Source organism: Pongo abelii, chromosome X (genome assembly GCF_028885655.2).
Source record: "Pongo abelii isolate AG06213 chromosome X, NHGRI_mPonAbe1-v2.0_pri, whole genome shotgun sequence".
NCBI classification, from domain to species: Eukaryota; Metazoa; Chordata; class Mammalia; order Primates; family Hominidae; genus Pongo; species Pongo abelii.
The window spans coordinates 148,130,237-148,143,238 of NC_072008.2; the positions used below are offsets into that span (position 1 = coordinate 148,130,237).

Sequence of the window (13,002 nt, forward strand, 5' to 3'; positions counted from 1 at the left end):
CATATGACCTTATTGTACCTTAATCGCCTCTTCAAAAGTTCTATCTCCAAATACAGTGACATTCTGCAGTACTAGGGTTTAAGACCTTGGCTATATGAATTTGGGGGAGGGGCACAATTCAGCCCATAACACCCCACCAACTCGAATCAGAATTGATGTGCATAAAAATAACCTTGTTGTGTAAAGCCATTTACATTTCAGGAATATTTTTCTGTTCCATCAGCTTGCTGTTACTTTATCTGACTTCGGCACTGCTCCTCTTTCTGTTCTTAGGCTTACTTCAATATTTTACTTAAAAGAAAATAGTGCATGTGTTCTTGTTGCAAACACTTCTAAAAATTCATATCAATCACAATTTTCCCCTTTACAAAGTTTCTCTAAAATTCAGCCAACTACTCAGAAGTTACTGCAATTAACGATGTGGTTTGTAAAAATTAAAAGCTAATTTCAGGCTTTTATACACATAGATGTGCATATATATATATATACATATATATATACACACACACATATACATCTATACATGGGATATGATGCATATATAGATCTGCCACTTGCCTTTACCACTATTCTAAGTTTATCTGCCTCCTCCCCAAAATCCTATGTTAACCTCAAAATGTGGCATTATTTGGACACAGAATCATTTTAGAGGCAGTCAAGTTAACAAGAGGTTATTAATATGGGCCTTAATCTGATATGGCTGAAGTCCTTATAAAAGGGGGAAATTTGGACACAGAGATACGTATAGAGATATGAAAATGTGAACAGACGTGGGGTGAAGACAGTCATCTACAAAGCAAGGAAAGAGGCCTGGAAAACATTCTTTCTTCATAGCCTCAGAAGGAACCAACCTTGCATATACCTTGCTCTTGGACGGTCAGAATCCAAAATGGTGAGACAGTAAATTTCTGTTTATATCACCCAGCTTGTAGTAGTGTGCTAGGGCGTCCTAACAAACCAAAATCCTTGCTTATTACAATGGATGCAGAAGCTTTCCATGAAAACACATATAGATTTATGTTACTTTTGTAATAACTCCCTAGAATTCTAATTTATTTCTGTGAAATAACAAATTGAACAAATCTTCTGATGAACATGTATTCATTTCTCCTTTGTGGCTGTAATTAATAGAACTACAATCAACAACTTTGAACATAAATTCTTGGGCAAATTCATGTCATTTCTTATACGAAAGTCATATGAATGTGGAAACTGAGTCAAAATAAACAGAGCATGAATATTTTCTATTTTTAACGTGTTGCTGACTTATTTCCCAAAGTGCGTCAGCACTTAATTTTCCCCAAAATAAATGTATATGAATACCTTATATTTTCACACACATACTTTATCAATCTTTTGAATTTTGGTCAAACTTATGAGCGCAATCTTTAGGTGACCTTGGGTTTGGTCACCTGACTATTTTAGATGCAACACCGAAAGTACCAACCATCTATGAAAAAAGAGATACATTGAATTTCATTAACATTAACATTAACAAATTCTATTCTGCCAAACACATCGCAAAGAGAATGAAAAACAGGTCAGAGACAGGGATGAAAGATCTGTGAAACCAGTATCTGACAAAAGACACACATTAAAATATACACTAAACTCTTAAGATCCAACTGTAAGAAAACAAAAAGTCTGATTTAAAATGGGCAAAAAAAAAAAAAATCTGAACAGGCACCTCACCAGAGAATATATGTGAATGACAAGTAAGCGTAAGAGAAGATTTTTAACATTACATGTCATTAAGAAATTGCAAATTAAGGCTGGGCGCGGTAGCTTGCGCCTGTAATCCCGGCACTTTGGGAGGCCGAGGTGGGTGGATCATGAGGTCAGGAGATCGAGACCATCCTGGCTAACATGATGAAACCCCATCTCTACTAAAAATACAAAAAATTAGCTGGGCGTGGTGGCACATGCCTGTGGTCCCAGCTACTCGGGAGGCTGAGGCAGGAGAATCACTTGAACCCAGGAGGCGGGGGTTGCAGTGAGCTGAGATCGCACCATTGCACTCCAGCCTGGGCAACAGAGTGAGACACCATCTCAAAAAAAAAAAAAAAGAGAAAAAAGAAAGAAATTGTAAATTTGAACAACCAAGGTATAGCACTAGATACTCACGAGAATGGCTGAAATCCATAGCACTGAAACAACAAGTTTTGACAAGTATGTGGAGCAGCAGGAACTTTCAGTCATTGTTAGTGGAGTGGTATAGACATAGAGGAATCTTGAAAGCATATTGCTAAGTGAAAAGAGAAAATATAAAAATGGTGCATAATTGATGATTCCAACCATATTCTGGAACAGGTAACTGTGGATACAATGAAAAGTTCTGTGGTTTTGGGGCCTCAGAGGGTGTAGGAGTTGGAGGGGGATAGATGAATAGGTGAAGCACACAGGAGATTTGGGATGAGGAAACAATTTTGTATGTTACTGTAAGGGTGAATACTTACCATTATACATTTGCCAAAACCAACAGCATGTGCAACACTAAAACTGAGTCTTGATGTAAACTGTGGACTTTAATTAATGATATAGTAATACAGGTCAATCGATCTGATTAAATGTGCAACATTATGACAAAATGTAAATAATAGGAGCTGCTGTGTGTGTGTGTGCAATTGTAGCAAATGTGCAACATTATTACAAAACGTAAATAATGAGAGTTGCTGTGTGTGTGTGTGTGTGTGTGTGGGCGCACACAGGGGGTGGGGGAGTGGAGATATGTGGGAACTATGTGTTCCTTAAGTTTGCTCTCTGAATTTTCTGATCAGGAATACTCTAAAAACATCTATTAGTTTTAAAAAGATGCCAAGTATTTGAACAGACACTTCACAAAAGAGAATATACCAAATGCTAACAGGCATTTGAAAAGATGATCAACATCATCTGCCATTAGGGAAATGCAAATGAAAACCAGAAAATATTCCACTGCACACTTATTAGAATGACTCAAATCGCAAAATCTTAAAATACCAAATGTAAGAGAGGATATGGAGCAACAGGGATTCTCATTCCTTGCTGGTTAAAATGAAAAATGATACACCAACTCTTTTAGAAGAGAATATCGTATGAACCTATTCATACGACATTCTGGGAAAGTCACAACTCTAGGAACTATTAATAAAAACAGAGCATAGCTTCTAGCGGCTTGGGAGGAGTGTAGAGATTGACTTTACAGGGGAATTTTAGGCTGATGGAACTGGTCAGTATGATACTTGGGTGGTAGATACAGGACTCTATGCATTTGTTACAATGCATCTAACTTTACATAATAGTTAAATCTGATGTGTGTAATCTTAGAAAATTAACCATGGTTTGGAATTTTTCAAAAATAATGGCCTGCTGAAAAGACAATGGATTTTACAGGGATAAAGAAAAACAATAAAGGAAGCAACCATAAGGAAACTGTTGCCATCGTCTAGGGGAGATATGACGTTAGATTCACCCAAAGCCGTAGTAATGGAGGTTGACTTAAGTAGATGGAGTTGGAATGAACTTTAGTAGTTGAGGGAACAGAAGATGCTGTTGTATTGGATGGGGGTTACGATAAAGAAATGGAGGCATCCAGCACACACACACAAAATCTTGCCACCTTTGTTATTACCAAAAATGAAATTAAGCCAAGATTTAGTTCTTACAGTTTATTGTTAGAATTCATGTATGTTTTATAACCTCTCTGATACACACATAAATGTTACTTCTTCCTTAATATCTGGGAATGCCCTCCCCTCCCCCAACCCTGTGATCAACAAATCTACATTCATGGCAACTATGGTAAACCTTCACTGGCAGAGGCCGCATGTTCACTGAAGGCTAAAACTAAAGTGAGGAAAAGGAACTGAAGATGAGTCATTTGGGGCATGTTCGGAGAAGGGTTGTGTTCACGCCTTTTAAAAGCTCTCTGACACCGACCCACTGATTCAATCCCAAGATCATTAGTCCCTCTCTCTTTAGTATGAGAGTTTAAAAATTATGTATTCTTTACTTTTATTTTCCTACTCTTTCCCTGACAGAAAACAAAGTTGATATTCTATTGAATTCTTACATTATACTAGAAAACTCATATACTAGTATATATTGAGTAAATTATCTTTAGTTCTTTTAGATTCTTTTCATGCTCAGTCGAATCATCCATTCATCACAAAAGTTTGGTTTCCAACTGGCCAATCCTCATTCCTTTCATTTATTCCTCTTTGCATTACAACATTTGCTACTACCTCTAGTATTAAGAGTAATAGAAATACTTGTAGCAGAAACTCTAGGTGAAGTCCCAAGTTCAAACTTCTAGTTTCAATAATTAAAATATTTAAAAGGCATATCTGCTATAGGTTTTGCATATATATCTTTTATCTAGTTTGGTAACATTTTTTCATATTTGATAAACTTTATTTTAGAATAATTTTGAATTTAAAAGAAAATTGTGACAATGTTTAAGAACATTCTTATATGCCCCATACTCTATTCCTTCTGTTACTAACATCTTAAGTTGGTAAGGTTTCCTAAAACTAATGAACCAATGTTGATACGCAAACATCCTTTGTTTATTAACAAACATACTTTATTCACATTTATTTCCTTGTCATGAAAATCTATTTTCTGTCCTATGATACCTTGAGGATACTCCATTACATTTATTCATCATGTCTCTTTAAATGCCCTTTGACTGTGCCAGTTCACTGAGACTTCTCTTGATTTTGAAAACATTGACAGTTTGGAGGTGTATGGTCAGGTATTTTGTAAAACAGCCTTTGATTGGGAATTACATGATTTTTTTATTTATGATTTGATGTAGGTTATGTTTTCTCAGAAGATGAACAGAGAAGTGAAGTGCCATTCTTATCATGTCATACAGATGGCACATAGTACCAACACAATTTGTCACTGATGATGTTACTTTGATCACTATGGTGACCTAGTGTTTGTCAGTTTTCTTCAGGGTAAAATCACATTATTTTTTTCCCTGTGTCATACTGTCATCTTGGGAAGGATAGGAAGACCCAGGACCAGCCAGTAGTCAGATGAGGCCTCTGAGGGAAAACTGCAGAAACCTCCTGCCCACAAAGAAGAGGATCCACAGAAACCAGCTCCCATCCCTGGGAGGCCCAGGGGCATGTTGACCCACAGTGCTGTCCCCTGATATCTTAGGGTGTAGAAAGAGGAGAAGGCTGTGCTTAGGTGAGTCTCACTTCAGATCATGAGAGCGGAAGATCAGGAGGGGGGCCTTCTAGGCATCCCCAGGCTGATACAGAGGACAGACTAGTGAGCTACCCCACCATGGACACAGGAGGACCCCCAAAAACCAGCCCGTTTTCACTCCTAGGAGGCCTTGGGCAGGGCCATTAGGGAGAGATGCTAGCGTGCTCCAGTCCCTCTTGGAGGGTTCATGGAAATGGGAACCTTGATCTGAAAAACAGTCCCTGGAGAGAAGAGCGAGGGAGTGGAGGCCGTGTCAGGAATAACAGGTTGAGGAAGACTGAGGGTCCCACCCATGCCATTTCAGATGGCGGGCAGTGGAGCCCTACCTGGAGTCTGGGAGGCCATACCCCACTGTGGATGGATGTGATTCTACCTCTCTTGCACCTTGCAGGTCTCAAGGATGGGAGGGGCTTATTCGGAGGTGAAAGACTCAGATGCAGAGAGGCAGGGAGCCTAGGCAGTTTCAGGAGTCCAGGCACAGCCTCTCAGGAAGGCAGGAAGTGAACACCCATGACTGGTAGCGCCCCCCGTCCTGTTCCTGTGCTTGCTGCCAGCTCTGGAGGAGCCCATCAGGGTCCCCAGATTTACAACTTTCTGACTTCCATTTTGGGAGTCAGCCAGAGGGGAGATTTTCTCTGAGGAGGGCAGCTTCAGTTAAACAGAGGGAGTAGCCCCAGGGCTGGCCACTCAACAAGAAGAGAACTCTGTCGAAGGACAGCGACCTGCGAACACGGGGGTAGGCACAGGCTGCACCCTGCCACTCCCTGCTATCAGCCCTGGAGAAAGGTGGAGTGTGAGTGTCAAGGACTGGGGAGGTGGGAGGGAAGAGGTCAGCAGGGCTTAGGGAGTGAGCAGAAAGGTTTGGAGCACATCCTGGAGGTGGGAAGGAAGGGATGGAAAGGAGGCTGACAAGTGGGGCGGAGGGGGGGGGGAGGGGAGGGCGGGGGGGGCGGGGCTTCCGCCTCTGAGAGGAGGCCCCGCCCCACGCTATCCGAGCTGTCAGCCCTGATCAACCCTGGCAGGGTTCCCGGATGTGCTTTGCCGGATGTGCTTTCCCGGCGGCCATCTTGGGAGTCTGAAGGACCTGAGGCGTTTTGTGACGAGGATCGTCTCAGATCAGCGGAGGGAAGAGACTTAGACCTATCCAGTCTTCAAGGTGAGGGCCCCGAGGGAGAAGTGAGGGACCCCCTCACCACAGAGAGAAGCGGCCCTGGCCTGCCCTATCCCTGCGGTGGCACTTGTAGGTCGCGGAAACGAAGATGGTAGCCGAGGGCTGAGGGACGGGTCCTCACGGCAGAAGAAGGGAGGAGATGCCGGCCCTCTAGGGGATAAATAGGAAGGCATTGAGGAGGACCAGGGGAACCCCCACCTCAGAGGACAGATTCCCGGAGATTCCCACCCTGCTCCTCAAATCAGCCCCCATAGAGCTCACCAGGCGGCTGAGGCTGAGCGGCCGGCCGCCCTCTCATTGCTGGGTGAGGGGTGTAGGGGAGGGGAAGGGGGAGGCCTTGTTCTGGGGGTCCCATGGGGAGTCAGCACAGGGAGCTGCCTCCAGTTGGCAGAGGGAAGATTCCCAGGCCCTGCTGGGAACAAGAGTGAGGACTGAGGGGTCACATGTGTGTCAGAACAGACATGAGGCCACAGGGACCGCCCCCGTGGTAGAGTGCTGGGAGGTGGCTGCCACCTCATTACCTCCCACTGCTCTCAGGGATGTGGAATTTGCCTGAGGTTTTTCCTTAGGCCAGCAGAGTGGTGGGGGCCTGGCCCTGTCTGAGAAAATGTGACAATGCTAATTGAATTCTGAGGGGGCCACGAACCTCAGAATTGTGGGAGTCTGGGAGTCTGGCCAGCCCCAGCTGCCGTCTTAGCTGGAGGGGCTCCCTCCCTTCCTCTTGCAGGTGCTCCAGGAAGCAGGAGTTGAAGACCTGGGTGTGAGGGACACATACACCCTAAAAGCACCACAGCAGAGGAGGCCCAGGCAGTGCCAGGAGTCAAGGTGAGTGCACGGCCTGACTGTGTACCAAGGGCCCTACCCCCAGAAACGAGGCAGACCTGGCAGCACCCAGCCTGTAGCCACCCACTGTCATTCCTGGTGCCTTAGGCTCTGCCTGCCAGCTGTGCCCTGAGGTGCTTTCTCACGTCCTCCTACAGGTTCCCAGGAGACAAACCCCCTAGGAAGACAGGCGACCTGTGAGGCCCTAGAGCACCACCTTAAGAGAAGAAGAGCTGTAAGCCGGCCTTTGTCAGAGCCATCATGGGTGAGTTTCTCAGCTGAGGCCACTGGCACTGTCCCTCTCTCCCTCAGTCCTGTGGGATCCCATCATAACCCATTCATGTACACACATTTACCTGCTGCTCCTGAACAATACTCATCATGCCTCTCTTTCTCAACCTTCTATGCCCCAGCTTTGAGCAAGGCTTCCAGAAGGCAATTTTCATACTGGAGTTGGTAGATGCAGAGGATCCCCTAGATGAGGAAGAGGAGGAAGCTTCCTCCATTTTCTCTTCCTCTTTCCACTTTTTATTCCCCTCCTCCTCCTCCTGTTCTTCTTTCTCATCCTCATCCTCTTCTCTGATTCTGCGTTCTCCAGGGGACAAGGAGATGCCTGCTGCTGGGATGCCGAGCCTTCTCCAGAGTTCCGCTGAGAGTCCTCAGAGTCGTCCTGAGGTGGGGGACTCCCAGTCTCCTCTCCAGAGACCTCCTGAGGGGAAGGACTCCCAGTCTCCTCTCCAGATTCCCCAGAGTTCTCCTGAGGGCGACGACACCCAGTCTCCTCTCCAGAGTCCTCAGAGTCGTACTGAGGGGGAGGACTCACCGGATCCTCTCCAGAGACCTCTTGAGGGGAAGGACTCCCAGTCTCCTCTCCAGATTCCCCAGAGTTCTGAGAACGACGACACCCAGTCTCCTCTCCAGAATCCTCAGTGTCCTTCTGAGGGGGAGGACTCCCTGTCTCCTCTGGAGATTTCTCAGAGCCCTCCTGAGGGTGAGGATGCCCAGTCTCCTCTCCAGAATCCCACGAGTTCCTTCTTCTCCTCCGATTTATTGAGTATTTTCCAGAGTTCCCCTGAGAGTACTCAAAGTCCTTTTGAGGGTTTTCCCCAGTCTCCTCTCCAGATTCCTGTGAGCGCCTCCTTCTCCTCCACTTTATTGAGTATTTTCCAGAGTTCCCCTGATAGTACTCAAAGTACTTTTGAGGGTTTTCCCCAGTCTCCTCTCCAGATTCCTGTGAGCCCCTCCATCTCCTCCACTTTATTGAGTCTTTTCCACAGTTCCCCTGAGAGAACTCAGAGTACTTTTGAGGGTTTTCCCCAGTCTCCTCTCCAGATTCCCGTGAGCCCCTCCTTCTCCTCCACTTTATTGAGTATTTTCCAGAGTTCCCCTGACAGTACTCAAAGTACTTTTGAGGGTTTTCCCCAGTCTCCTCTCCAGATTCCTGTGAGCCCCTCCTTCTCCTCCACTTTATTGAGTCTTTTCCACAGTTCCCCTGAGAGAACTCAGAGTACTTTTGAGGGTTTTCCCCAGTCTCCTCTCCAGATTCCTGTGAGCCCCTCCATCTCCTCCACTTTATTGAGTATTTTCCAGAGTTCCCCTGAGAGAACTCAGAGTACTTTTGAGGGTTTTCCCCAGTCTCCTCTCCAGATTCCTGTGAGCCCCTCCTTCTCCTCCACTTTATTGAGTCTTTTCCACAGTTCCCCTGAGAGAACTCAGAGTACTTTTGAGGGTTTTCCCCAGTCTCCTCTCCAGATTCCTGTGAGCCCCTCCATCTCCTCCACTTTATTGAGTCTTTTCCAGAGTTCCCCTGAGAGAACTCAGAGTACTTTTGAGGGTTTTCCCCAGTCTCCTCTCCAGATTCCTGTGAGCCCCTCCTTCTCCTCCACTTTTTTGAGTATTTTCCAGAGTTCTCCTGAGAGTACTCAGAGTACTTTTGAGGGTTTTCCCGAGTCTCCTCTCCAGATTCCTGTGAGCGCCTCCTTCTCCTCCACTTTATTGAGTATTTTCCAGAGTTCGCCTGACAGTACTCAGAGTACTTTTGAGGGTTTTCCCCAGTCTCCTCTCCAGATTCCTGTGAGCCCCTCCATCTCCTTCACTTTATTGAGTCTTTTCCAGAGTTCCCCTGAGAGAACTCAGAGTACTTTTGAGGGTTTTCCCCCGTCTCCTCTCCAGATTCCTGTGAGCCCCTCCATCTCCTCCACTTCATTGAGTATTTTCCAGAGTTCCCCTGAGAGAACTCAGAGTACTTTTGAGGGTTTTCCCCAGTCTCCTCTCCAGATTCCTCAGAGTCCTCCTGAGGGGGAGAACACCCATTCTCCTCTCCAGATCGCTCAGAGTATTCCTGAGTGGGAGGACTCCCTGTCTCCTCACTACTTTCCTCAGAGCCCTCCTGAGGGGGAGGACTCCCTGCCTCCTCACTACTTTCCTCAGAGCCCTCCTCAGGGGGAAGACTCCCTGTCTCCTCACTACATTCCTCAGAGCCCTCCTCAGGGGGAGGACTCCCTGTCTCCTCACTACTTTCCTCAGAGCCCTCCTCAGGGGGAGGACTCCCTGTCTCCTCACTACTTTCCTCAGAACCCTCCTGAGGGGGAGGACTCCCTGTCTCCTCACTACATTCCTCAGAGCCCTCCTGAGGGGGAGGACTCCCTGTCTCCTCACTACATTCCTCAGAGCCCTCCTCAGGGGGAAGACTCCCTGTCTCCTCACTACATTCCTCAGAGCCCTCCTCAGGGGGAGGACTCCCTGTCTCCTCACTACTTTCCTCAGAGCCCTCCTCAGGGGGAGGACTCCCTGTCTCCTCACTACTTTCCTCAGAACCCTCCTGAGGGGGAGGACTCCCTGTCTCCTCACTACATTCCTCAGAGCCCTCCTCAGGGGGAGGACTCCCTGTCTCCTCACTACATTCCTCAGAGCCCTCCTCAGGGGGAAGACTCCCTGTCTCCTCACTACATTCCTCAGAGCCCTCCTCAGGGGGAGGACTCCCTGTCTCCTCACTACTTTCCTCAGAGCCCTCCTGAGGGGGAGGACTCCCTGTCTCCTCACTACTTTCCTCAGAACCCTCCTGAGGGGGAGGACTCCCTGTCTCCTCACTACATTCCTCAGAGCCCTCCTGAGGGGGAGGACTCCCTGTCTCCTCACTACATTCCTCAGAGCCCTCCTCAGGGGGAAGACTCCCTGTCTCCTCACTACTTTCCTCAGAGCCCTCCTGAGGGGGAGGACTCCCTGTCTCCTCACTACATTCCTCAGAGCCCTCCTCAGGGGGAAGACTCCCTGTCTCCTCACTACTTTCCTCAGAGCCCTCCTGAGGGGGAGGACTCCCTGTCTCCTCACTACTTTCCTGAGAGTCCTCCTGAGGGGGAGGACTTCCAGTCTTCTCTCCAGAGTCCTGTGAGTATCTGCTCCTCCTCCACTTCATTGAGTCTTCCCCAGAGTTTCCCTGAGAGTCCTCAGAGTCCTCCTGAGGGGCCTGCTCAGTCTCCTCTCCAGAGACCTGTCAGCTCCTTCTTCTCCTACACTTTAGCAAGTCTTCTCCAAAGTTCCTATGAGAGTCCTCAGAGTCCTCCTGAGGGGCCTGCCCCATCTCCTCTCCAGAGTCCTGTGAGCTCCTTCTCCTCCTCTGCTTCATTGAGCCCATTCAGTGAACAGTCCAGCAACCCAGTAGATGAAGATACAAGTACCTCAGACACTTTGCTAGAGAGTGATTCCTTGACAGAGAGTGAGTCCTTGATAGAGAGCGAGCCCTTGTTCACTCACACACTGGATGAAAAGGTGGACGAGTTGGTGCAGTTTCTTTCCCTCAAATATCAAGCGAAGCAGCCTGTCACAAAGGCAGAGATGCTGACGAATGTCATCAGCAGGTACACGGGCTACTTTCCTGTGATCTTCAGGAAAGCCCGTGAGTACATGGAGATTCTTTTTGGCATTTCCCTGAGAGAAGTGGACCCTGACGACTCCTATGTCTTTGTAAACACATTAGACCTCACCTCTGAGGGGAGTCTGAGTGATGAGCAGGGCATGCCCCAGAACCCCCTCCTGATTTTTGTTCTTAGTATCATCTTCATGAAGGGCACTTGTGCCTCTGAGGAGGTCATCTGGTATGTGCTGAATGGAATGGGGGTGCATGCTGGGAGGGAGCACTTTGTCTTTGGGGAGCCCAGGGAGCTCCTCACTAAAGTTTGGGTGCAGGAACATTACCTAGAGTACCAGGAGGTGCCCAACACTTCTCCTCCATGTTACGAATTCCTGTGGGGTCCAAGAGCTCATTCAGAAATCATTAAGAGGAAAGTAGTAGAGTTTTTGGCCATGCTAAATAATACTGTCCCTGTTAGCTTTCCATCCTCATACAAGGATGCTTTGAAAGATGCAGAGAAGAGAGCCCAGGCCATAATTGACACCACAGATGATTTGACTGCCACAGAAAGTGCAAGCTCCAGCGTCATGTCCCCCAGCTTCTCTTCTTAGTGAAGTCTAGGGCAGATTCTTCCCTCTGAGTTTGAAGAGGGCAGTCGAGTTTCTACGTGGTGGAGGGCTCGGTTGAGGCTGGAGAGAACACAGTGCTATTTGCATCATTTCTGTTCCATATGGGTAGTTAAGGGGTTCAACTGTTTTACTTTTGGGTATTTTTCAAATGTTTTTCCTGTTAGTAACAGGTTTAAATAACTTCAGAATCCTAGTCGCACATGTATTGCTGTTTATCTGGTTTAAGAGTAACAGTTTGATATTTTGTAAAAACAAAAACACACCCAAACACACCACGTTGGGAAAACCTTCTGCCTCATTTTGTGATGTGTCACAGGTTAATGTGGTATTGCTGTAGGAATTTTCTTGAAACTGTGAAGGAACTCTGCAGTTAAATAGTGGAACAAAGTAAAGGATTGTTAATATTTGCATTTCCTCAGGTCCTTTAGTCTGTTGTTCTTGAAAACTAAAGATACATACCTGGTTTGCTTGGCTTATGTAAGAAAGTAGCAGAAAGTAAATTGTAATAAATAAAAGTATCAGTGACTCATTTATGTGGTGAACATTATATCAGCATTTGCTCATAGAAATTACTGTTAGTAGTGAAGTTACTATTAAAAGCAAGACTCATCCCTAACCCTAAAACGGTAGAGTGTACGTCCAGAAGCCATATCAGGAATGTGTAAGATTTTCTCTACAATCTAAAGAATAAGTTTAAAAAGGAGTGGGGAGGTGAGACTCCAGATGGAGCCTTTGATTAAAAAGGCCCTGAGCTAAGGCAGTTTTGGGCTTTGGGCAACTGCAGGTGCTTCTGTGGGAGCTGATTGTTATGAAGCTGGGTGGCGGCAGGGCCCAGACTCTCAGAAGGTGAGAGAAAAGCCTGGAAAGGAAAACCACTTGAGCAGTTCCCTCTGGGTGGAGGATGAAGCGGAGAGGAGTCTCCACATGGGGAAGTAATGGAAGGTGTTCTGTGGCTCTGTAACTGGTGAGCTTGAACACAGTGCAAGGACTAGGTGATTAATACCCATCATCTGCAAGGTTTCCTGAGAATTTTGGTTATAATTCCTCATATGGTGCTCAGAAGCCTCTAGGCTGGCACTCATTTGCCAGGCCTGGGAGAGCCCAAGCCCATTCCAGTGACAGGACTTTTAGTTGGGTTCTTTTGAATGTAATGTGGACAAGTCTAAGCAAGGTGTAGATTTCTCGTGGATCTTAAATAAAACTAGTGGTTTGGATGGATGATCAGTGGGGAAAGTGAAAAGGAGTTGGTCCTTAACTTAAAATCTACAATCTTTGAGTTGCATTCAGTTGTGGAAGCCTCTCCTTTCTTGAATGATACAATATATCCT

The 13,002-nt window shown here is 46.4% G+C and overlaps 1 protein-coding gene across 1 annotated transcript; it reads left to right on the plus strand.

The window, feature by feature from the left end:
• The first annotated feature begins 6,273 nt into the window (after positions 1 to 6,273).
• LOC100451620 (melanoma-associated antigen C1-like) lies at positions 6,274 to 12,203 on the plus strand. Its single transcript, XM_054544245.2, has 4 exons — positions 6,274 to 6,358; positions 7,101 to 7,198; positions 7,354 to 7,460; positions 7,794 to 12,203. The coding sequence occupies exons 3-4, from the start codon at positions 7,457 to 7,459 to the stop codon at positions 11,654 to 11,656; spliced, it is 3,867 nt and encodes a 1,288-aa protein (XP_054400220.1). The 5' UTR covers positions 6,274 to 6,358; positions 7,101 to 7,198; positions 7,354 to 7,456; the 3' UTR covers positions 11,657 to 12,203.
• The last annotated feature ends 799 nt before the right edge of the window (positions 12,204 to 13,002 follow it).